Below are 27,000 nucleotides of genomic sequence, written 5' to 3' on the forward strand. Positions count from 1 at the left end.
GTCCTGTAGTGTGTGTACAACACCAGGGTCCTGTAGTGTGTGTACAACACCAGGGTCCTGTAGTGTGTGTACAACACCAGGGTCCTGTAGTGTGTACAACACCAGGGTCCTGTAGTGTGTACAACACCAGGGTCCTGTAGTGTGTGTACAACACCAGGGTCCTGTAGAGTGTACAACACCAGGGTCCTGTAGTGTGTGTACAACACCAGGGTCCTGTAGTGTGTACAACACCAGGGTCCTGTAGTGTGTGTACAACACCAGGGTCCTGTAGAGTGTACAACACCAGGGTCCTGTAGAGTATACAACACCAGGGTCCTGTAGAGTATACAACACCAGGGTCCTGTAGTGTGTACAACACCAGGGTCCTGTAGAGTGTACAACACCAGGGTCCTGTAGAGTGTACAACACCAGGGTCCTGTAGAGTGTACAACACCAGGGTCCTGTAGTGTGTGTACAACACCAGGGTCCTGTAGTGTGTATACAACACCAGGGTCCTGTAGAGTGTACAACACCAGGGTCCTGTAGTGTGTGTACAACACCAGGGTCCTGTAGTGTGTGTACAACACCAGGGTCCTGTAGTGTGTGTACAACACCAGGGTCCTGTAGTGTGTACAATACCCGGGTCCTGTAGTGTGTGTACAACACCAGGGTCCTGTAGTGTGTACAATACCCGGGTCCTGTAGAGTGTGTACAACACCAGGGTCCTGTAGTGAGCACAACACCAGGGTCCTGTAGTGTGTGTACAACACCAGGGTCCTGTAGTGTGTGTACAACACCAGGGTCCTGTAGAGTGTATACAACACCAGGGTCCTGTAGAGTGTACAACACCAGGGTCCTGTAGAGTGAGTACAACACCAGGGTCCTGTAGAGTGAGTACAACACCAGGGTTCCAGGTGTGAGTGAATACAATCCCTTGGTGGTCCAATATGATTGTGGTGAGTGTTGAAGCGTGTTGCGAGTAATGAAGTTAGTCGTGTGATTTATTATTATTATTAATATTCTCTACCACAGACGTGGCCGCACATTTACAATGCTAACCAGCATATATACATTTTCTTCTGTCCTCCATGGACAGGGTGAGAGATCTGTTAAACATATAGTTCAGTGATTTATTGAACAATCAACCACAGAAGGTGATTATAGTGCTTTTAAAATGCTAATCTTACCTACATACATAAATACACATATTTACGTCTGTCCTACATTAACAGTGTTTGATGTGTCTCTTTGCATAGTGTCATTAAAGTGCGTTTACAAAGGTGAAATTAAATTCTGAGCAGCTTCACCATATACTGTATACATATACACATATATATACATATATACATATCTACACATATCCACATATGTATACCAACACCTATGTCTCTCCTACTTTGACAAGGAAAGATACTTTGACAAGGAATGATAGCTTTTATAGAAACTAGAATTCTACTGAGGCGGTCTACTGTGGCCTCTCATGTGGCCATCATGCCCTGGTCTACAGTGGCCATCATGCCCTGGTCTACAGTGGCCATCATGCTCTGGTCTACTGTGGGCATCATGCCCTGGTCTACAGTGGCCATCATGCCCTGGTCTACTGTGGCCATCATGCCCTGGTCTACTGTGGGCATCATGCCCTGGTCTACTGTGGGCATCATGCCCTGGTCTACTGTGGCCATCATGCCCTGGTCTACTGTGGCCATCATGCCCTGGTCTACTGTGGCCATCATGCCCTGGTCTACTGTGGCCATCATGCCCTGGTCTACTGTGGCCTCTCATGTGGCCATCATGCTCTTGTCTACTGTGGCCATCATGCTCTGGTCTACTGTGGCCATCATGCTCTGGTCTACTGTGGCCTCTCATGTGGCCATCATGCCCGGGTCTACTGTGGCCATCATGCCCTGGTCTACTGTGGCCATCATGCTCTGGTCTACTGTGGCCTCTCATGTGGCCATCATGCCCGGGTCTACTGTGGCCATCATGCCCTGGTCTACTGTGGGCATCATGCCCTGGTCTACTGTGAGCATCATGCCCTGGTCTACTGTGGCCATCATGCCCTGGTCTACTGTGGGCATCATGCCCTGGTCTACTGTGGGCATCATGCCCTGGTCTACTGTGGCCATCATGCCCTGGTCTACTGTGGGCATCATGCCCTGGTCTACTGTGGCCATCATGCCCTGGTCTACTGTGGCCATCATGCCCTGGTCTACTGTGGCCATCATGCCCTGGTCTACTGTGGGCATCATGCCCTGGTCTACTGTGGCCATCATGCCCTGGTCTACTGTGGGCATCATGCCCTGGTCTACTGTGGCCATCATGCCCTGGTCTACTGTGGCCATCATGCCCTGGTCTACTGTGGCCATCATGCCCTGGTCTACTGTGGCCATCATGCCCTGGTCTACTGTGGGCATCATGCTCTGGTCTACTGTGGGCATCATGCTCTGGTCTACTGTGGCCATCATGCCCTGGTCTACTGTGGCCATCATGCCCTGGTCTACTGTGGCCATCATGCTCTGGTCTACTGTGGGCATCATGCCCTGGTCTACTGTGGCCATCATGCCCTGGTCTACTGTGGCCATCATGCCCTGGTCAACTGTGGGCATCATGCCCTGGTCTACTGTGGCCATCATGCCCTGGTCTACTGTGGCCATCATGCCCTGGTCTACTGTGGCCATCATGCCCTGGTCTACTGTGGCCATCATGCCCTGGTCTATCACACCGTACCTAACCAGCTCCTCCACTTATGTCTACCACTACCCGTGTCCTCCTACACTTGCCACTTCAAGTTGAACGTATTCTGTTTAAATTTCGTAATTAAATAAATAACCAATTATAGCCACGATTATAGACACAATAGCCAATTATCCTTAACGAAGAATAAGGCGAGTTATTTTCCTCAGTGGAAACTGCGATAAACTAACGAGGGGGGGGGGGACTCTCCCTCACTAATATCTCACTCATTTTGAGGTTATCTTGAGATGATTTCGGGGCTTAACGTCCCCGCGGCCCGGTCCTCGACCAGGCCTCCTTTTTGTTACACATCCCCAGGAAGCAGCCCGTAACAGCTGTCTATCTCCCAGGTACCTATTTACTGCTAGGTGATCAGTGGCATTAGGGTGGAAAAAAACTCTGCCCATTTGTTTCCAACTCCGCCGGGGATCAAATCCGAAACCTCAGGTCTATGAATCCCTAGCGCTGCCCATTCAGCCGTCAGGCCCTTATCTAAAGACTCTCCTAGTCTCAGATATCACTAAATATTTAATACATTTATCTGTTGATGTTTCTTTTAGTTGTCAATAATAGTCTATTAATAATAATAGACAAAGACTGTAATGATCTGGGTGTGGCTGTTATTATCTGTAGGTGAACCTATTGATATCAATTATTAAAACCTATTATCTATAGATATCTATACCTATTAGAGTGAATTCTCTTTGTTTTAGACCTGACGTCCGGGGCTAGCCTCACCCAAACTGACAGAGGGAACAGTCTCGGGTGTGGGATGAACATTGGTTGGTCGGAGTCGCCAGAATTCAAAGGAGAATCGCGTGCCAGAGACACATTTAGACCCCCACCACGATCATGGCCACTTCACTTGGACCATAGTACATATACCGACGTACAAGGCAAATAGAAAGTAGAAATCGGTACTATTAAATTGGACAAACCGGAATATATTTTCTACTTATGTTGCAAAGAAACACTAACCTAACCTAACCTTCTTAGGCCCTAATACACATTAACTGAGGCCTAATATAGTACATATGTGTGCTATACTAGGCCTAGGAATATTTAAGTTTGTTTTTTAGCTTCATTTTGTCGGACTCAGTGAACTGGATAGTCCAAAATTCTACTATCTAATTGTTTAGTACGTCAATATTTGTACTATAATGCACATAGTTACAAAACTACTATCTAAACTGGTGGAAGGATTGGATTTCATTGCAAAATATATATATATATATATATATATATATATATATATATATATATATATATATATATATATATATATATATATATATATATTATATATATATATATATATATATATATATATATAAATATATATATATATATATATATATATATAAATATATATATATATATATATATATATATATATATATATATATATATATATATATATTTATATTTATATATATTTATATTTATATTTATGATGTCTTCGACGAAAATTTCGTGGAAGACATCATAAGAAGGAAAGTGAAACGCCATGCAACCTCTGAAGAGACAACTAACACAACACCTATACCCCCTATTAGACTATTTTACAGGAACTTCTTTTCCACAGCTCATAAAACGGAGGAAAGGGTCCTGAAAGATATTGTTAATAGAAACGTTATCCCTACAGACAAAAATCAGAGGATACAACTGACGATTTACTATAAAACCAGAAAAACGGCCAGCCTACTCATGAGAAACTCTCCAGACACAAAACAGAATGCTTTAAAAGAGACTAACGTCGTCTATGCCTTCAAATGCCCACTTGGGGACTGTAAGCTCCAAAAAAACCATTATATAGGCAAGACAACAACATCTCTTTCTAGGCGTTTTACGATGCATAAGCAAAAGGGCTCCATTAAGGAACATATAATCTCTTCCCACAACCAAACCATCGCCAGAGAAATCCTAGTAAACAACACAGAAATCATCGATAGATACAGCGATAGCAGGCGGCTTGACGTTTGCGAGGCACTACACATCAAGAAGTCAACACCAGCAATCAACAGCCAATTAATGCACAACTATATTCTACCCACCTCAAGACTCCGCTCCAATATAGAAGCATCAAGAAATATGGACCAATAGGTTTTCTACAAACACTTCTATTCAATACCCATTGTTTCGTGTTCTGTCTTGTGTTGTTGAAATTAATACCCTATTAATGCCACCTCTTGTTCTGTCTTGTGTTGATGAAATTAATACCCTATTAATGCCACCTCACCCCATCCACCTCACTCAAATGTAGATATAAAATCGGAGATGCGTAAGTTCTATTCAGTTGTGTATTTGTAAACTAAAGTCTTTGAAAATGTAATAAGTTTTACGAAACGCGCTCGTGTCGCGTCAGACTAGAAATAAAAATGAATTTTGGAGAATTGATTTTTGATTTACCTCCAACAGTGAAAAGAAATGTACGAAAGATTGAGAAAATTCGTGTTAGAATTATTAATCTTACTTTTTCGGTCATATTTAATAATATATGTCTACAGGAAAGACTGCTACCAAAATATACTAATATATATATATATATATATATATATATATATATATATATATATATATATATATATATATATATATATATATATATATATATATATATATATGAATAATATGCTTTAAATTGTATAACTAATTCTATTTTAAATACACTAATTTATGTGTAGATATATTGATTAATTGATGAATTAATAATTTGTTGAAATTGCAGCTAGAGTGTAAAATATTAACCAAGTACTCCGCTGTACGACACTCGAAGATAAAGTATTCATCATATATTAGGTCAAGACAACATCGCTTAATGTGTTGTCGCTGCCAATGACAACATTGTCGATGGGGAGATGGGTGGGCGTTCTCGTATCCCATTTCTGCCCTCTTGACTCTACGCTAATTATACTATTAATCTGCATTGTTGGGGACAGGGGCGGTGGTTGAGGAGGGGGTAGGAATAGGGGTAGGGATAAGGGTAGAGGAAGGGGAGGGTAGAGGAGAGGGGGTAGCAAAGGGGGCGGGGATTAGACCTTGGCAGGAGGCGTGCCTCGTCCACTACCCCACATCATGACCAAGATCTTCACCCTAGGGTGTACTGGGTTGCGAGGGGCGCCCCTGGTGGTAAGGGGAGGAGAACTTAAGGGGGTGGAGCTTCTCCAGGACCACACCAGTACCCCGGGGACGATAAAGTGGTCCTGAAGTGTCCTGAAGCAGGCCTGCTGCACGGGGCTCAGGGAAACAAGGGCTCGGGGAGGCCCCCTGATGAGATGGGATCAACAGGTGGAGATTGATGCAGACCTGAGCCCCCCTCACTATTCAATCTCTACCCCCCTCACCACTCACTGTCTTCTCACTATCCTCTACTAAGAGCAAGATAACATGTAATCTTCCCTTCACTGTGGCGCAGCTGGCTGGCTCTAGCGCCTCCACCACAGACAGCCAATCAACGTCACAAAAGGGGGATTAACAACCAATCACTGAGTAATCCCATCACTGATCCGCCAGTCCTCCCTACTGACCACACTCACAGACAAATTAACCCTCAAGTTGATGCTCAACTTAACCCCGCTGACACTAATCCTCAAGTGGTGGGCCGGAGGTGGAGGTGATGAAGATGTGGCTGACTTCTTACAAGTGCCGCCAAGACCCTCCACCAAGGTGACCAAGACCCTCCACCAAGGTGACCAAGAGCCTCCACCAAGGTGACCAAGACCCTCCACCAAGGTGACCAAGAGCCTCCACCAAGGTGACCAAGACCCTCCACCAAGGTGACCAAGAGCCTCCACCAAGGTGACCAAGACCCTCCACCAAGGTGACCAAGAGCCTCCACCAAGGTGACCAAGAGCCTCCACCAAGGTGACCAAGACCCTCCACCAAGGTGACCAAGAGCCTCCACCAAGGTGACCAAGACCCTCCACCAAGGTGACCAAGACCCTCCACCAAGGTGACCAAGAGCCTCCACCAAGGTGACCAAGAGCCTCCACCAAGGTGACCAAGAGCCTCCACCAAGGTGACCAAGAGCCAACACCAAGGTGACCAAGAGCCCCCACCATGGTGACCAAGAGCCCCCACCATGGTGACCAAGACCCCCCACCAAGTTGACCAAGAGCCTCCACCAAGTAGACCAAGAGCCTCCACCAAGGTGACCAAGAGCCTCCACCAAGGTGACCAAGAGCCTCCACCAAGGTGACCAAGAGCCAACACCAAGGTGACCAAGAGCCCCCACCATGGTGACCAAGAGCCCCCACCATGGTGACCAAGACCCCCCACCAAGTTGACCAAGAGCCTCCACCAAGTAGACCAAGAGCCTCCACCAAGGAGACCAAGAGCCTCCACCAAGGTGACCAAGAGCCTCCACCAAGGTGACCAAGAGCCTCCACCAAGGTGACCAAGAGCCTCCACCAAGGTGACCAAGAGCCTCCACCAAGGTGACCAAGACCCTCCACCAAGGTGACCAAGAGCCTCCACCAAGGTGACCAAGAGCCTCCACCAAGGTGACCAAGAGCCTCCACCATGGTGACCAAGAGCCTCCACCAAGGTGACCAAGAGCCTCCACCAAGGTGACCAAGAGCCTCCACCAAGGTGACCAAGAGCCTCCACCAAGGTGACCAAGACCCTACACCAAGGTGACCAAGAGCCTCCACCAAGGTGACCAAGACCCTACACCAAGGTGACCAAGAGCCTCCACCAAGGTGACCAAGAGCCTCCACCATGGTGACCAAGAGCCTCCACCAAGGTGACCAAGAGCCTCCACCAAGGTGACCAAGACCCTACACCAAGGTGACCAAGAGCCTCCACCAAGGTGACCAAGAGCCTCCACCAAGGTGATCAAGAGCCTCCACCAAGGTGACCAAGAGCCTCCACCAAGGTGACCAAGAGCCTCCACCAAGGTGACCAAGAGCCTCCACCAAGGTGACCAAGAGCCTCCACCAAGGTGACCAAGACCCTACACCAAGGTGACCAAGAGCCTCCACCAAGGTGACCAAGAGCCTCCACCAAGGTGACCAAGAGCCTCCACCAAGGTGACTAAGAGCCTCCACCATGGTGACCAAGAGCCTCCACCAAGGTGACCAAGAGCCTCCACCATGGTGACCAAGAGCCTCCACCAAGGTGACCAAGAGCCTCCAACAAGGTGACCAAGAGCCCCCACCAAGGTGACCAAGAGCCTCCCCCAAGGTGACCAAGAGCCTCCACCATGGTGACCAAGAGCCCCCACCAAGGTGACCAAGAGCCTTCCCCAAGGTGACCAAGAGCCTCCACCATGGTGACCAAGAGCCCCCACCAAGGTGAGCAAGAGCCCCCACCAAGGTGACCAAGAGCCTCCCCCAAGGTGACCAAGAGCCTCCACCAAGGTGACCAAGAGCCTCCACCAAGGTGAGCAAGAGCCCCCACCAAGGTGACCAAGAGCCCCCACCAAGGTGACCAAGAGCCTCCACCAAGGTGACCAAGAGCCTCCACCATGGTGACCAAGAGCCTCCACCATGGTGACCAAGAGCCTCCACCAAGGTGAGTAAGAGCCCCCACCAAGGTGACCAAGAGCCTCCCCCAAGGTGACCAAGAGCCTCCACCAAGGTGACCAAGAGCCTCCCCCAAGGTGACCAAGAGCCCCCACCAAGGTGACCAAGAGCCTCCACCATGGTGACCAAGACCCTACACCAAGGTGAGCAAGAGCCCCCACCAAGGTGACCAAGAGCCGCCACCAAGGTGACCAAGAGCCTCCACCAAGGTGACCAAGAGCCTCCCCCAAGGTGACCAAGAGCCTCCACCAAGGTGAGCAAGAGCCCCCACCAAGGTGACCAAGAGCCTCCCCCAAGGTGACCAAGAGCCCCCACCAAGGTGACCAAGAGCCTCCACCAAGGTGAACAAGAGCCCCCACCAAGGTGACCAAGAGCCTCCACCAAGGTGACCAAGAGCCTCCACCATGGTGACCAAGAGCCTCCCCCAAGGTGACCAAGAGCCTCCACCAAGGTGACCAAGAGCCTCCCCCAAGGTGACCAAGAGCCTCCACCAAGGTGACCAAGAGCCTCCACCATGGTGACCAAGAGCCTCCACCAAGGTGAGCAAGAGCCTCCACCATGGTGACCAAGAGCCCCCACCAAGGTGACCAAGAGCCTCCACCATGGTGACCAAGAGCCTCCACCATGGTGACCAAGAGCCTCCCCCAAGGTGCCCAAGAGCCTCCACCAAGGTGAGCAAGAGCCTCCACCATGGTGACCAAGAGCCTCCACCAAGGTGACCAAGAGCCTCCACCATGGTGACCAAGAGCCTCCACCAAGGTGAGCAAGACCCTCCACCAAGGTGACCAAGAGCCTCCACCAAGGTGACCAAGAGCCTCCACCAAGGTGACCAAGAGCCTCCACCATGGTGACCAAGAGCCTCCACCAAGGTGACCAAGAGCCTCCACCAAGGTGAGCAAGAGCCTCCACCATGGTGACCAAGAGCCTCCACCAAGGTGACCAAGAGCCTCCACCATGGTGACCAAGAGCCTCCACCAAGGTGAGCAAGAGCCTCCACCAAGGTGAGCAAGAGCCCCCACCAAGGTGACCAAGAGCCTCCACCAAGGTGACCAAGAGCCTCCACCATGGTGACCAAGAGCCTCCACCATGGTGACCAAGAGCCTCCACCAAGGTGACCAAGAGCCTCCACCAAGGTGACCAAGAGCCTCCACCAAGGTGACCAAGAGCCTCCACCAAGGTGAGCAAGAGCCCCCACCAAGGTGACCAAGAGCCTCCACCAAGGTGACCAAGAGCCTCCACCAAGGTGACCAAGAGCCTCCACCAAGGTGACCAAGAGCCTCCACCAAGGTGACCAAGAGCCTCCACCAAGGTGACGAAGAGCCTCCACCAAGGTGACCAAGAGCCTCCACCAAGGTGACCAAGAGCCTCCACCAAGGTGACCAAGAGCCTCCACCAAGGTGACCAAGAGCCTCCACCAAGGTGACGAAGAGCCTCCACCAAGGTGACCAAGAGCCTCCACCAAGGTGACCAAGAGCCTCCACCAAGGTGAGCAAGAGCCTCCACCAAGGTGACCAAGAGCCTCCACCAAGGTGACTAAGAGCCTCCACCAAGGTGAGCAAGAGCCTCCACCAAGGTGAGCAAGAGCCCCCACCAAGGTGACCAAGAGCCTCCACCAAGGTGAGCAAGAGCCCCCACCATGGTGACCAAGAGCCTCCACCATGGTGACCAAGAGCCTCCACCAAGTTGACCAAGAGCCTCCACCAAGGTGAGCAAGAGCCTCCACCAAGGTGACCAAGAGCCTCCACCAAGGTGAGCAAGAGCCTCCACCAAGGTGACCAAGAGCCTCCACCAAGTTGACCAAGAGCCTCCACCAAGGTGACCAAGAGCCCCAGGTGACCAAGAGCCCCCACCAAGGTGACCAAGAGCCTCCACCAAGGTGACCAAGAGCCCCCACCAAGGTGACCAAGAGACTCCACCATGGTGACCATGAGCCTCCACCATGGTGACCAAGAGCCTCCACCATGGTGACCAAGAGCCTCCACCAAGGTGACCAAGAGCCCCCACCATGGTGACCAAGAGCCTCCACCAAGGTGACCAAGACCCTCCACCAAGGTGACCAGGAGCCTCCACCATGGTGACCAAGAGCCTCCACCAAGGTGACCAAGAGCCTCCATCATGGTGACCAAGAGCCCCCACCAAGGTGACCAAGAGCCTCCACCAAGGTGACCAAGAGCCCCCACCAAGGTGACCAAGAGCCTCCACCAAGGTGACCAAGAGCCTTCACCAAGGTGACCAAGAGCCTCCACCAAGGTGAGCAAGAGCCTCCACCAAGGTGAGCAAGAGCCTACACCAAGGTGACCAAGAGCCTCCACCAAGGTGACCAAGAGCCTCCACCAAGGTGACCAAGACCCTACACCAAGGTGACCAAGAGCCTCCACCAAGGTGACCAAGAGCCTCCACCATGGTGACCAAGACCCTACACCAAGGTGACCAAGAGCCTCCACCAAGGTGACCAAGAGCCTCCACCAAGGTGACCAAGAGCCTCCACCAAGGTGACCAAGAGCCTCCACCAAGGTGACCAAGAGCCTCCACCAAGGTGACCAAGAGCCTCCACCAAGGTGACCAAGAGCCTCCACCAAGGTGACCAAGAGCCTCCACCAAGGTGACCAAGAGCCTCCACCAAGGTGACCAAGACCCTACACCAAGGTGACCAAGAGCCTCCACCAAGGTGACCAAGAGCCTCCACCAAGGTGACCTAGAGCCTCCACCAAGGTGACCAAGAGCCTCCACCAAGGTGACCAAGAGCCTCCACCAAGGTGACCAAGAGCCTCCACCAAGGGTGACCAAGAAACTCAGGTGACCAAGAGCCTCCACCAAGGTGAGCAAGAGCCTCAGGTGACCAAGAGCCTCCACCAAGGTGAGCAAGAGCCTCAGGTGACCAAGAGCCTCCACCAGGCCAGTGGGTGGTGCCCAAGGCGGGGAAGGGGACAATAAGAGCGCCCCGTCACCCAGTAGTCGTTGAGTTCGCCGTCTTCATCTTCACCTCCCTTATTACAGCGGCGCTGTAGCACGCCCGCAGAGCACAGTCTGCCTCACTATGGCGCCTCACACAACATTACGCTGATGAGAAAACGCAATGGAATGATTATATTTCTGTTGCACCTGAGGCTCTGTTGTCCACCACACCGCTGTGGCGTCCACTGCACCGCTGTGGCGACCACCGCACCGCTGTGGCTTCCACTGCACCGCTGTGGCGTCCACCGCACCGCTGTGGCGTCCACCGCACCGCTGTGGCGTCCACCGCACCGCTGTGGCGTCCACCGCACCGCTGTGGAGCTGGGGACAATGTGTGTATAGCCAGTCGTCCGAGAACGATAGTATTTATTGTTATTTTTTACCAAGGCTAAAGGGTGTAATACCTCGGCAGGTATTACACTGGCCTGCACCCGACGCCAGGCACCCGACGCCAGGCACCCGACGCCAGGCACTTGACGTAGGCACCCGACGCCAGGCACCAGACGCCAGGCACCCGACGCCAGGCACCAGACGCCAGGCACCAGACGCCAGGCACCAGACGCCAGGCACCAGACGCCATGCACCAGACGCCAGGCACCAGACGCCAGGCACCAGACGCCAGGCACCCGACGCCAGGCACCAGACGCCAGGCACCAGACGCCAGGCACCCGACGCCAGGCACCAGACGCCAGGCACCCGACGCCAGGCACCAGACGCCAGGCACCAGACGCCAGGCACCAGACGCCAGGCACCCGACGCCAGGCACCAGACGCCAGGCACCCGACGCCAGGCACCAGACGCCAGGCACCCGACGCCAGGCACCAGACGCCAGGCACCAGACGCCAGGCACCCGACGCCAGGCACCCGACGCCAGGCACCAGACGCCAGGCACCCGACGCCAGGCACTTGACGTAGGCATTCGACGCCAGGCACCAGACGTAGGCACCCGACGCCAGGCACTTGACGTAGGCATCCGACGCCAGGCCCTTGACGTAGGCACCCGACGCCAGGCACCAGACGCCAGGCACCCGACGCCAGGCACCAAACGCAGGCACCAGACGCCAGGCACCAAACGTCAGGCACCCGACACCAGGCACCCGACGCCAGGCACCCGACGCCAGGCACCAGACGCAGGCACCAGACGCCAGGCACCCGACGCCAGGCACCCGACGCCAGGCACCAGACGCAGGCACCCGACGCAGGCACCAGACGCCAGGCACCCGACGCCAGGCACCAGACGCAGGCACCAGACGCCAGGCACCAAACGCCAGGCACCCGACGCCAGGCACCAGACGCCAGGCACCAGACGCAGGCACCAGACGCCAGGCACCCGACGCCAGGTACCAGACGCAGGCACCAGACGCCAGGCACCAGACGCCAGGCACCAGACGCCCGACGCCAGGCACCAGACGCAGGCACCAGACGCCAGGCACCCGACGCCAGGCACCAGACGCAGGCACCAGACGCCAGGCACCCGACGCCAGGCACTAGACGCAGGCACCAGACGCCAAGCACCCGACGCCAGGCACCCGACGCCAGGCACCAGACGCCAGGCACTAGACGCAGGCACCCGACGCCAGGCACTAGACGCAGGCACCAGACGCCAGGCACCCGACGCCAGGCACCAGACGCAGGCACAAGACGCCAGGCACCCGACGCCAGGCACCCGACGCCAGGCACCAGACGCCAGACGCCGGCACCAGACGCCAGGCACCCGACGCCAGGCATCAGACGCAGGCACCAGACGCCAGGCACCAGACGCCAGGCACCCGACGCCAGGCACCCGACGCCAGGCACCAGACGCCAGGCACTAGACGCAGGCACCAGACGCAGGCACCAGACGCCAGGCACCCGACGCAGGCACCCGACGCCAGGCACCCGACGCCAGGCACCCGACGCCAGGCACCAGACACCAGGCACCAGACGCAGGCACCCGACGCCAGGCACCAGACGCCAGGCACCCGACGCCAGGCACTAGACGCCAGGCACCAGACGCCAGGCACCCGACGCAGGCACCCGACGCAGGCACCCGACGCCAGGCACCCGACGCAGGCACCCGACGCCAGGCACCCGACGCCAGGCACCCGACGCCAGGCATCAGACGCAGGCATCAGACGCCAGGCACCCAAAGCAGGAACCCGACGCCAGGCACCCGACGCAGGCACCCGACGCCAAGCACCCGACGCCAGGCACCAGACGCAGGCACCAGACGCTAGGCACCAGACGCAGGCACCCGACGCCAGGCACCAGACGCCAGGCACTTGACGCCAGGCACCAGACGCCAGGCACCAGACGCCAGGCACCCGACGCCAGGCACCCGACGCCAGGCACCCGACGCCAGGCACCAGACGCAGGCACCAGACGCCAGGCACTAGACGCAGGCACCCAACGCCAGGCACCAGACGATAGGCACCAGACGCCAGGCACCCGACGCCAGGCACCCGACGCGAGGCACCAGACGCAGGCACCAGACGCCAGGCACCAGACGCCAGGCACCCGACGCCAGGCACCAGACGCCAGGCACCTGACGCCAGGCACTAGACGCAGGCACCACACGCAGGCACCAGACGCCAGGCACCAGACGTAGGCATCCGACGCCAGGCACCCGACGCCAGGCACCAGACGTAGGCATCCGACGCCAGGCACTTGACGTAGGCACCCGACGCCAGGCACTTGACGTAGGCATCCGACGCCAGGCACCAGACGCCAGGCACCCGACGCCAGGCACCAGACGTAGGCATCCGACGCCAGGCACTTGACGTAGGCATCCGACGCCAGGCACTTGACGTAGGCATCCGACGCCAGGCACCCGACGCCAGGCACCAGACGCCAGGCACCTGACGCCAGGCACTAGACGCAGGCACCAGACGCCAGGCACCAGACGTAGGCATCCGACGCCAGGCACTTGACGTAGGCATCCGACGCCAGGCACTTGACGTAGGCATCCGACGCCAGGCACCAGACGTAGGCACCCGACGCCAGGCACCAGACGTAGGCACCCAGCGCCAGGCACTTGACGTAGGCATCCGACGCCAGGCACCAGACGTAGGCATCCGACGCCAGGCACCAGACGTAGGCACCCGACGCCAGGCACTTGACGTAGGCACCCGACGCCAGGCACTTGACGTAGGCATCCGACGCCAGGCACTTGACGTAGGCATCCGACGCCAGGCACTTGACGTAGGCATCCGACGCCAGGCACCAGACGTAGGCATCCGACGCCAGGCACTTGACGTAGGCATCCGACGCCAGGCACTTGACGTAGGCATCCGACGCCAGGCACCAGACGTATGCACCCGACGCCAGGCACTTGACGTAGGCATCCGACGCCAGGCACCAGACGTAGGCACCCGACGCCAGGCACCAGACGTAGGCACCCGACGCCAGGCACTTGACGTAGGCATCCGACGCCAGGCACTTGACGTAGGCATCCGACGCCAGGCACTTGACGTAGGCACCCGACGCCAGGCACTTGACGTAGGCATCCGACGCCAGGCACTTGACGTAGGCATCCGACGCCAGGCATAAGACGTAGGCACCCGACGCCAGGCACCAGACGCCAGGCACCAGATGCCAGGCACCAGACGCCAGGCACCAGACGCCAGGCACCCGACTCCAGGCACCAGACGTAGGCATCCGACGCCAGGCACTTGTCGTAGGCACCCGACGCCAGGCACTTGACGTAGGCATCCGACGCCAGGCACCAGACGTAGGCACCCGACGCCAGGCACCAGACGTAGGCACCCGACGCCAGGCACCAGACGTAAGCACCCGACGCCAGGCACTTGACGTAGGCATCCGACGCCAGGCACCCGACGTAGGCATCCGACGCCAGGCACTTGACGTAGGCATCCGACGCCAGGCACTTGACGTAGGCATCCGACGCCAGGTACTTGACGTAGGCATCCGACGCCAGGCACTTGACGTAGGCATCCGACGCCAGGCACCCGACGCCAGGCACCAAACGCCAGGCACCAGACGCCAGGCACCCGACGCCAGGCACCAGACGCCAGGCACCAGACGCCAGGCACCCGACGCCAGGCACCAGACGCCAGGCACCAGACGCAGGCACCAGACGCCAGGCACCAGACGCCAGGCACCCGACGCCAGGCACCCGACGCCAGGCACCCGACGCCAGGCACCAGACGCAGGCACCCGACGCCAGGCACCAGACGCCAGGCACCCGACGCCAGGCACCAGACGCCAGGCACCCGACGCCAGGCACCAGACGCCAGACACCAGACGCCAGGCACCAGACGCCAGGCACCAGACGCAGGCACCAGACGCCAGGCACCAGACGCCAGGCACCCGACGCCAGGCACCAGACGCAGGCACCCGACGCCAGGCACCAGACGCAGGCACCCGACGCCAGGCACCAGACGCAGGCACCCGACGCCAGGCACCAGACGCAGGCACCCGACGCCAGGCACCAGACGCAGGCACCCGACGCCAGGCACTTGACGTAGGCATCCGACGCCCGGCACCCGACGCCAGGCACCAGACGTAGGCATCCGACGCCAGGCACTTGACGTAGGCATCCGACGCCAGGCACTTGACGTAGGCATCCGACGCCAGGCACCCGACGCCAGGCACCAGACGCCAGGCACCTGACGCCAGGCACTAGACGCAGGCACCAGACGCCAGGCACCAGACGTAGGCATCCGACGCCAGGCACTTGACGTAGGCATCCGACGCCAGGCACTTGACGTAGGCATCCGACGCCAGGCACCAGACGTAGGCACCCGACGCCAGGCACCAGACGTAGGCACCCAACGCCAGGCACTTGACGTAGGCATCCGACGCCAGGCACCAGACGTAGGCATCCGACGCCAGGCACCAGACGTAGGCACCCGACGCCAGGCACTTGACGTAGGCACCCGACGCCAGGCACTTGACGTTGGCATCCGACGCCAGGCACTTGACGTAGGCATCCGACGCCAGGCACTTGACGTAGGCATCCGACGCCAGGCACCAGACGTAGGCATCCGACGCCAGGCACTTGACGTAGGCATCCGACGCCAGGCACTTGACGTAGGCATCCGACGCCAGGCACCAGACGTAGGCACCCGACGCCAGGCACTTGACGTAGGCATCCGACGCCAGGCACCAGACGTAGGCACCCGACGCCAGGCACCAGACGTAGGCACCCGACGCCAGGCACTTGACGTAGGCATCCGACGCCAGGCACTTGACGTAGGCATCCGACGCCAGGCACTTGACGTAGGCACCCGACGCCAGGCACTTGACGTAGGCATCCGACGCCAGGCACTTGACGTAGGCATCCGACGCCAGGCATAAGACGTAGGCACCCGACGCCAGGCACCAGACGCCAGGCACCAGACGCCAGGCACCAGACGCCAGGCACCAGACGCCAGGCACCCGACTCCAGGCACCAGACGTAGGCATCCGACGCCAGGCACTTGACGTAGGCACCCGACGCCAGGCACTTGACGTAGGCATCCGACGCCAGGCACCAGACGTAGGCACCCGACGCCAGGCACCAGACGTAGGCACCCGACGCCAGGCACCAGACGTAGGCACCCGACGCCAGGCACTTGACGTAGGCATCCGACGCCAGGCACCCGACGTAGGCATCCGACGCCAGGCACTTGACGTAGGCATCCGACGCCAGGCACTTGACGTAGGCATCCGACGCCAGGCACTTGACGTAGGCATCCGACGCCAGGCACTTGAAGTAGGCATCCGACGCCAGGCACCCGACGCCAGGCACCAAACGCCAGGCACCAGACGCCAGGCACCCGACGCCAGGCACCAGACGCCAGGCACCAGACGCCAGGCACCAGACGCCAGGCACCCGACGCCAGGCACCAGACGCCAGGCACCAGACGCAGGCACCAGACGCCAGGCACCAGACGCCAGGCACCCGACGCCAGGCACCCGACGCCAGGCACCAGACGCAGGCACCCGACGCCAGGCACCAGACGCCAGGCACCCGACGCCAGGCACCAGACGCCAGGCACCAGACGTCAGGCACCAGACGCCAGGCACCAGACGCAGGCACCAGACGCCAGGCACCAGACGCCAGGCACCCGACGCCAGGCACCCGACGCCAGGCACCAGACGCAGGCACCCGACGCCAGGCACCAGACGCCAGGCACCCGACGCCAGGCACCAGACGCCAGGCACCAGACGCAGGCACCAGACGCCAGGCACCCGACGCCAGGCACCAGACGCAGGCACCCGACGCCAGGCACCAGACGCAGGCACCCGACGCCAGGCACCAGACGCAGGCACCCGACGCCAGGCACCAGACGCAGGCACCCGACGCCAGGCACCAGACGCAGGCACCCGACGCCAGGCACCAGACGCAGGCACCCGACGCCAGGCACCAGACGCAGGCACCCGACTCCAGGCACCCGACGCCAGGCACCAGACGCAGGCACCCGACGCCAGGCACCAGACGCAGGCACCCGACGCCAGGCACCAGACGCAGGCACCCGACGCCAGGCACCAGACGCAGGCACCCGACGCCAGGCACCAGACGCAGGCACCCGACGCCAGGCACCAGACGCAGGCACCCGACGCCAGGCACCAGACGCAGGCACCCGACGCCAGGCACCAGACGCAGGCACCCGACGCCAGGCACCAGACGCAGGCACCCGACGCCAGGCACCAGACGCAGGCACCCGACGCCAGGCACCAGACGCAGGCACCCGACGCCAGGCACCAGACGCAGGCACCCGACGCCAGGCACCAGACGCAGGCACCCGACGCCAGGCACATCTCGCGAGATCTCACATAGTCCTGCTGATGTTATCTGATCAACCAGGCTGTGATTCATACGTCAGGCTGCGATCAGCCGCGCCCAACAACCTGGTTGACCAGATGACCAACGGAGAGGCCAAGGTGGAGACCGGGCCCCGTGGCCGTTGATTCCCGGAAGCTACACTAGGTAGACACAAGGTGGGTATGTCTCGATCCTTGGAGATCAACTCCCGCAGAGTTGTTTACTAAACACCAGGATCTCCCGCACTACATCACTGAATGCCCAGTTATTAGACCTTTCAGACCAGTTGGCATGAGGTACCTGGAGCTTTGCAATTACTTTATTCACTCTCGTATTCTTGAAGATATCCTCACAGTATACCCAAAATTTGCCAGTGCAGGCTACTAAACACATGGCCCTATATGACTAACAATCCTGCGAGATGGGGACTTGTATTACCACTGCTGCCTTATTCAATCTTGTGTTGATGATATCCTCAAAATGCACCCGGAGTCTGCCAGTGCAGACTACTTATCATATGCCTCTGTATGACTAACCATCCTATGTGATGAGGATTTTTTAGCATCACGTAGCCAGCTTTTTGACACTGTACTCTTCTTCATATAGTCTAGGGGTAGCTACACAAATGCAGATGTACCTAGTGTATTAATAATAATAAAATCAGGGCCAAACAGATGAAAGAACTCTTTGACATTACTGACCCTGAAAAGTTGTCATTTGTAAGCAATAGTTTGCAACTAATGAACCTTGTAAACACTTCTCTTCGTCAAGTTTATGAACATTATTTTCCACGACCAAGTCACGCTTAAATTTCTCACATAGAATGTGAGACGCTTGCTTAGGAACATGTTTGATCTAATGATGTATGCTGGTGCCAACGACTTTGATGTACTGTGCCTGCAGGAACTGCAAGCACAAAAAATAAAACGCCACCCAAACTCTCAGGTTATGTAGCATTCTCAAATGTTGGTTCATATGATGTCGGTATCTTGACGTATGTTAAAAGTAACCTAATATGTAAATATGTTAAATACCACAAACGTGACGACTCATATTACCACCATTTTCAGATTGTACAACGACCGTCTTTATTAACTTAGTTAATGTATATGTAAGGTGCGATCAAATGGTGAAAGCCTCACTTCCAAAAATCACCAGCAGCTCACAATCCATTGTCATGAGTGATTTTAATGCTAGACACACTAGCCTGGGTGACACCAAAACAAATAGAAATGGTAAGGTTTTTGTGAAATATCTTAAAGACAATAACATGTCCGTATTCAACTTTGACTCCTCTAACGTCACACACCTCATGGGTGGCAGGCTTGATTATGTCATTGGTCACGGCCTCATTGACAATGCCGTCGGAGGATCAATTGTTCACGAATTAGTGATCATTTTGCCATATTCTGTTCATACACTATCAATAATGTCAAACCCTTAAGCTTTGAAAAAAAATAAATAATATCCCTGAAAATTTACACATGCACTTCAAATTCCGCATTTCTGAATGGTATAACACTGTTTTACTACCGTCAACGCATTATATGAGGACCTACCTGGTCACTGAAGTAACCGCTTTTTATGACAATATTGTAAAATCTACAAGACCCAAAACAGTGAGGAAGGGACAGAGGTGGTTCACTGACTCACGCCTTAAGCCCCTGCATGACAGAGTTCTATTCCTAGCTGAGCAGTAAAAAACACATAAAACAACTGACACCCTCAACATATTTCTCAAGGCCAGCTGAGAGTTTAGAGCTAAAGGAACAGGTGTATATGTGGGGGAAAATATGACTCCAGTAATTTGTAATTAAAACAATATAATTCGATAGCTGTGAAGGACCACCACTTTTTGAGAAAAAGTGGAAAACAAAATGAGACAATGGATTAAACTGATACCAAGAACTAGTGTCCTATGGATCTTAGTGAAACTGTATTTCTTATGTAAAGGGAGTCAAATTAGCCTGCACAAAAATGGGGGGTTCAAGTGCTAGGATACAATTAAGTTCTAGCACCTATAATCCGACGCTGGTTCATTCGTCAGAAAGAAATGTATATGCAGAAATTTATATCAGAGTTTATATATAAATCAAATAGAAAATTGTTAGCAAATAAGATGATTTCCTTAATGGCAGGTAAATGGTAATATAAGGGGAAATCATTCGTGTAACAAATATTAGGGTATCTAATACTACACTACTAGAAATCAAGTCAGCTTAGCTGTAAATTCTAGAAAGTCGTAATTTGTTGTCACGATCCACCGACGACGTGTTGCCTCAAGCAAATTGTTGCACGTGCAGGTAGAGAAGCCTAATACCTCGGTTGTTGTGGACCCGGAGCTGGAAGATTAAATCTACAAGTTAGTGATTTTAGTAACTACTTGTGGTTAATACAAAGGTCGTATAAAATACAAAAGATATATGAAACTGTTGGTTATTTTCAACAGTATAACCAGCGCTGGGAACAGTTCTTGCGAGGCATCAATCATGCAACATCTTCATCCCAAATCTATATAAATAAAAATAGAAATGTTCGTTTGTGCATAACCGATAATCTCCGAAAGTTCTTCACCGATTGCTTTGAAATTTTCACACAACGTTCCATTCGTATCCGAGCAGGTTTTTATATACCTATCTAACCCATCCTCCGAATTGACAGTACGTTTTAATACTAGGTGTAATAAGTATACTTTCTTACTGTCATAATCAGCATAATTGAACTTAATGGGCTGTTACATTTACCCAACCTCCTCCCCCGATTTAATTCTCCTCGATTTCTTTCAAGACACTCAGAATTTTAAAATGAAGTTCTCAATTTGCAATACACAAGTTTTATATATCAGGAATTTCTTTTTCAGGTTTATTAAACAATATAGATTTTATACAAAATTTTAAAATATCCTGAGTTACTTTACAATTTATTGATATATTTTAGTTGTGTTTTATTAGTTTTATAAAACTGTAATATCAATATAGCTATAGGTTAAGTACTAATTGTAATTAAGAAGCAATAAATTTATTATTTTCAAAAACTAAGACGGTTAAGTGAGGTTGTGGTTTTCTATTCAGTTTTCCAGGTAAACTCAAATATTCACAATATATTTGACAGTACGATTTAATACTAAGTGAAAATAAGTACAATTCCTGACTGCTACGCATAAATACACTTATTTGTCTTCTTACATTTACAACCCCATTTTTGGAGGACGGGCTGCCATCATGTAGACCTCACGTCTGTGACGGTAAAAAAGAAACATGCTTTTTTCTGAAAAACGGTGTTTCCCATGTGAGGGAAATATTCGAAACCTCTTTACAGATTGCTTTGAAATTTTGACACAACGTGGACCGTGGGAGCCGGTCGGCCGAGCGGACAGCACGCTGGACTTGTGATCCTGGGTTCGATGCCAGGCGCCGGCGAGAAACAATTGGCAGAGTTTCTTTCGCCCTATGCCCCTGTTACCTAGCAGTAAAATAGGTACCTGGGTGTTAGTCAGCTGTCACGGGCTGCTTCCTGGGGGTGGAGGCCTGGTCGAGGACCGGGCCGCGGGGACATTAAAAAGCCCCGAAATCATCTCAAGATAACGTTGCATTCGAATAGGCGAGTGCTTTTATATACCTACTATATACATGCCTTACCTGTGACAGGAAAAACATGCTTTTTTTGAAAAACAGCGACATCTGTTGGACGTATGAGCAACACACGCTGAAATCTCCGAAAGTTCTTCACCAATTGCTTTGAAATTTTGACACAACGTTCCAGTCGAATACGCGCATGTTTTTATATACCTACTACATAGATGCCACACCTCTGATAGGTAAAATCTTGCTTATTTTGAAAAAACAGCGCCATCTTGTTGCACATAATAGCACAACACACACACTACTAAATATATTACGATTCCATTTCAATGTTTCCAATTGCATTGATAAATGGAATTTTCATAGATTACGATTTATTTTAATTTTTAATTAATTATTTTGTGTGATATTGCGTTGGAATTGAGCTGTGTTGTTTACCGTAATGTTCATTTCGTGAGTACAGTTTATTTTTATTTTGTAACTGTTTTTATTTCGTTTTTTAAACTGTTTTTCTTATATTTCAGTGATGGGAACATGAGATCATTTAATGTTCCCAACTCTCTGATGGGAACATCAGATCATTTGGGAATGCATCGGACGAGGGAGTGGAGAATGGTAAGGAGGACGACGAGACGGGGGAGGGGGTAATTGTGGGGAGGACGAGGGGACGGGGAAGGGTGGGGGAGGACTGGGAGACCGGAAAGGTTGTGCTGAGCCACAGCAACGCGTGGCCGGGTACAGCTAGTGTGGAATAAAATTAAAAAGACTTCTCGTCCTAGCAGTCGTCAACTTGATCACCATTCACCTGTAGACTATGCCGACATGCTGCTTCAGCAATATGCAAGCACTGCCAGTATAAGCAGCCTGCCCCTAGATGTACAACATCATCTGACTAGTACCAAAATAAATCGTAACTTCAATATTGAAATTGCCTGTAGTGAAATAGGGCCTGATGATAATTATGGCATAACCCTCTTTGAAATTAAAAATGCACTCAAGAAAGGTAAGGCTACCTCTCCTGGAGAGGATGGCATCACATGCAACACCATGAGAGTACTTGCTGAGCTGCCAAATAGCCCTTTGCTAGAATTGTTTAATCAAAGTCTAAGGCAGGGTGTGTTATCTGACCGCTGGACACAGGGACTCATAATACCCATACCCAAGCCTAATTCACAAAAATTCAGACCCATTTCTCTGACGTCGTGCATGTGTAAAGTTCTTGAGAGAATTATTCTCGACAGACTAATGTTTCAAATCAAGCCCCACCTTGCCCCTAACCTGTATGGTTTCCTTCCTGGAAGAAGCACACAAACTTGCTTTGCTGAATATTTTATCAGAGAGGGACCAAGCTCTCAGGCGGCATTTATTGATCTCCAAACTGCTTTTGATACAGCTAATAGAGAAATAATCTTAGAACAACTAGCTTCTTTTGGAGTTAGGGGAAGACTGTTGACATGGCTCAGGGATTACCTAAGTAACAGAACCGCCTCAGTCCTTTTCAAGGGGGTCAAAAGTAAACTTTCTGGCCCCTTTGAGTTGGGTACACCCCAGGGTGGAGTGCTAAGCCCTACACTGTTCAATGTTCTGATGCACAAATTAACAATTCATATTCCCACACTACCTGACGAAGCCGTCATCTGTTATGCCGGCGACATGCGTATTGTTGCAAATACCCAAACTAGACTGCAAGCTCTACTCGATTCACTCGCTGCTAAAAGCATTGAATGCGTTCTTGTTATCTCTATAACTAAATCCAGAGTTCTCCATCCCCAAGAGAAAACTCATGTCCCTATAACTTTCAAGGTCAACAACCAGAACATTGAAACGTGTAGGCAGCACAAACACCTCGGAGTTGGTATTAACAGTGACATTGTAAACGATCTACACCGTTCAACATCAGAGGCCCGAGACTGTTCAACACGCTTCCACTACACATAAGGGACATAACTGGCCGACCCCTCACAGTGTTCAAGAGAGAATTATCAACATCAGAGGCCCTAGACTGTTCAACATGCTTCCACTACACATAAGGGACATAACTGGGCGACCCCTCGCAGTGTTCAAGAGAGAACTGGATAAGCACCTCCAAAGGATACCTGATCAACCAGGCTGTGATTCATACGACAGGCTGTGAGCAGCCGCGTCAAACAGCCTGGTTGACCAGTCCAGCAACGAGGAGGCCTGGTCGACGACCGAGCCGCGGGGACGCTAAGACCCGGAACAACTCCAAGGTAGGTTAAAAGAAAGACTTAAACCACTGAAAGCACTTACTGGTAAGAATATTGGTATCAACATTAAATATGCTAGACTATTGTATATGATGTTTGTTAGATCTCTCGTTGATTATAATGCTCTGCACTTAATTAACTTCCCCTCCTCTGTGTTGGACAAACTTGAAGTAGTACAGAATGAAGCCATGAGGATAATTCTTGGTGCCCCAAGATGCACAAGAATCATCAACATGAGGAAGAACTGAAGCTTCCAACCATACTAGAAAGAATCATGCAAGTCAACACCACCTTTTGCCTGAAAGTCATGAGAGACCCTACATCTCCTGCATTGCTCAGAGACAAATTATTTAGTGCTGTTAACACCCTATTGACTGGTGCCGACATACCAACTCACTCCTTTTATGATAAATAGCTGATCAAAAATGCCTACAATCTGATCAAATTCAACATTCCTTCTAAGTGCAATCTACCTGTCCCTGATATTCCTCTTTATCTGTACCTCACCATTCAAGTATCATACACACCTGTCACCAAGAAAGGTAATGAGAATCTTGCTCTTCTCAAAGCTGTCACACTTGAAACAATTGCCTCCTCCTTCGAAAATTTAAGATCTCACGAGCACTGTGTCTACACCGACGGCTCAGTCCAATCTTCTACTGGACGGACTGCAGCAGCATGTAGGTTTTGTAGAAATAATATTTGCACAAAGACTGTCAGTGTCAGGTTAAACAACTGGCTGACCTCCACACAAGCAGAACTAGCAGCATTACAACTAGCTACCAGTGCATTAAAAAACATTGGAGGAGGAATAATATTTTGTGATTCAAAGTCTGCTCTTCAAGTAATCGAAAACTTCTCCTGGACGATCGACAGCAAGAACCTCATACTAAACTACCAATTATAAATGCCCTAATCGCTGCACAGAGTAAAGAGTTTCGAATCTCCTTTGTATGGATACCATCACACATAAATATAACCCATCATAATGAGACAGACATTGCAGCCAAATTAGCGTGTAACAAAGATGAAGTTGAATTAGATCTAGGTATCCCCATCTCTGCTGTCAAAACTATATTGTTCCAAATACTCAGGTCTGATAGGAGAGAAATTACTGACTCCCAACGACCTGAAAGCACCAGTATAAAAAGCTATGATTTGTTCAGATCTGAAACCTACATCTATGGACAGCACAAAACGTCCACTAGACTGTGCGTCACAGTGGTTGCAAAGATCAGATTGGGTTACCTTACCTGTGGCAGGTGGCTGCAGGTGACGGGTCTCCCAATCCTGAGCACTCCAGTTGCAAACTCTGTGAGCAGGAACTGCGGCACGATCTCCCTCACTACATCACCGAATGCCCAGTTATTAGATCATTCAGACCCGTTGGCATGAGATACCTGGAGCTTTGCAATTACTTTATTCACTCTCGTGTTCTTGAAGATATCCTCACAGTGCACCCAAAATTTGCCAGTGCAGGCTACTAAACATATGCATATGGCCCTGTATGACTAACCACCCTGCGAGATGGAGACTTTTAGTATCACTGCTACCTTACTCACTCTTGTGTTGATGATGATATCCTCATAATGCACTCAAAGTTTGCCAGTACCGACTACTTATCACATGCCTCTGTATGACTAACCATCCTCTGTGATTGGGATTTTAACATCACGTAGCTAGTTTGATGACACGCTGTACTCCCCTTCATATAGTCTAGGGTAGCTGTACATATGCACATGTACCTAAATGTGTTAATAAAACAAAAAAAATTAGTCAGTAATTAAGTTCTCATCCTCTCTTTTGAACAAACTAGCAGCAAGACAGAATGAAGCCAAGAGGGTGATTCTTGGTGCCCCAAGATGCCCAGGAATCCCTAACCTGAAGCAAGAACTGAAGCTTCCCATCATATTAGAGAGAAATATACAAGTCAACACGACCTCTTTATGACACATTACAGTAACGAGAGCTAACTGGTCCAGCATTGCTCAGAGTTAAGTTATTTTGAGCCGTCAATAATCTAACGCAGTGGTTCTTATCCTTGTGTGCGTCAAGGTCTCTTTCCAAGGCTGGTGAAAGCTGTGGACTCCATCCCTAGAAAAATGCACATGAGCCCATACAAACTCATCAACATAACTTTACATCCAATGAATACACTTTATTACATATGAAATTTATTCAGCATTCACGACAACGCCATAATTAACTCGGGAAAGGAGGATAGAAGAACACACCAGTGAATCTGTACGCTGGTACAACATGGTTGCAGCTGGCAATCCCAATCATTATGGACGAAGAGGAGGTGACCGCAGGAGGGAATCAGTAATAGCAAGAATCCATCTTGGATACAAATATCCATCGAGATTCGGAATGGAAACGACAGTTGAGCAGCGGAGTTGCAGAATCTGTAGTGAGAGAGACGGACATCGCCTTGACCACTGTTATGACCACACATGCACCAGTGTATACATATACATACTGTGTATGTATATGATTCGGTTAAACTGTATAGTAAAATATTAGTTGATTAGCCTAATATTACCATTACTTTGGTATCTGTAATCTCTGTTTGGAAATACGCTAGTTCATAGCCGGAGCTTAAGGTCATGTTTCATACAATTACCATTACATGTCTAAGTATTGGAATGTTATATAGGACATGCTAGAGGTATTATGATATAGTGTATATATTATTATGTAGATTTATATATATACTTGAGGTGTAACTAGTGGATATACTGTGATCTAAGTCTTAAACAACGTACATATAACGGTCGACTGGTAACTGCTGGTAATCCTCCCATATCCCCCTTGGTGAAGCATCTCCAGCCAGTATTACCAGGTGTAATAGAAATAACTTCTTTATGTGTTTTAGGACATATCGCGATATATTCTTGTATACCTTGAGTTTTGATGTGTACTCTCCTGTGGAGAATATTGTATATACTTAGGTATTGTATGAATTAGAATTAATATTTGGGTTTTGGGCTTCTGATATGTGAAGGAGACTGCCATGTCTCCTTCTTCAATCTGATATGTGAAGGAGGAAAGATGGGGTGACTTGCCATGTTGGTAACAAAGTCGTTCTCGGCCGGCTCGGCCCTCGGCCAGTCACTACCCTCTCACTTCCCTGATAGGCGGACGTGGGACGTCCAGCTCTTGAGTTGTGTTGTATTTTGTTGTTTATTGATTACTAATGTATATATAAGAGTAATGCAGTGTAGTGGATTAGGCGACCCGAGGCACGTGAG

General features: G+C 51.9%; 2 protein-coding genes across 2 annotated transcripts; one reads left to right on the forward strand and one right to left on the reverse strand.

The window, feature by feature from the left end:
- Positions 1 to 1,925: 1,925 nt before the first annotated feature.
- Positions 1,926 to 2,681, reverse strand: LOC138372680 (A-kinase anchor protein 5-like). The gene has a single exon (XM_069338184.1). It carries the CDS (start codon positions 2,679 to 2,681, stop codon positions 1,926 to 1,928), a length of 756 nt encoding a protein of 251 aa, XP_069194285.1.
- A 9,089-nt stretch (positions 2,682 to 11,770) lies between these two features.
- Positions 11,771 to 13,006, forward strand: LOC138372681 (serine/arginine repetitive matrix protein 1-like). Its single transcript, XM_069338185.1, has one exon. It carries the CDS (start codon positions 11,771 to 11,773, stop codon positions 13,004 to 13,006), a length of 1,236 nt encoding a protein of 411 aa, XP_069194286.1.
- The last annotated feature ends 13,994 nt before the right edge of the window (positions 13,007 to 27,000 follow it).

This window comes from Procambarus clarkii, chromosome 39 (assembly GCF_040958095.1).
Source record: "Procambarus clarkii isolate CNS0578487 chromosome 39, FALCON_Pclarkii_2.0, whole genome shotgun sequence".
Classification (NCBI taxonomy): domain Eukaryota; kingdom Metazoa; phylum Arthropoda; class Malacostraca; order Decapoda; family Cambaridae; genus Procambarus; species Procambarus clarkii.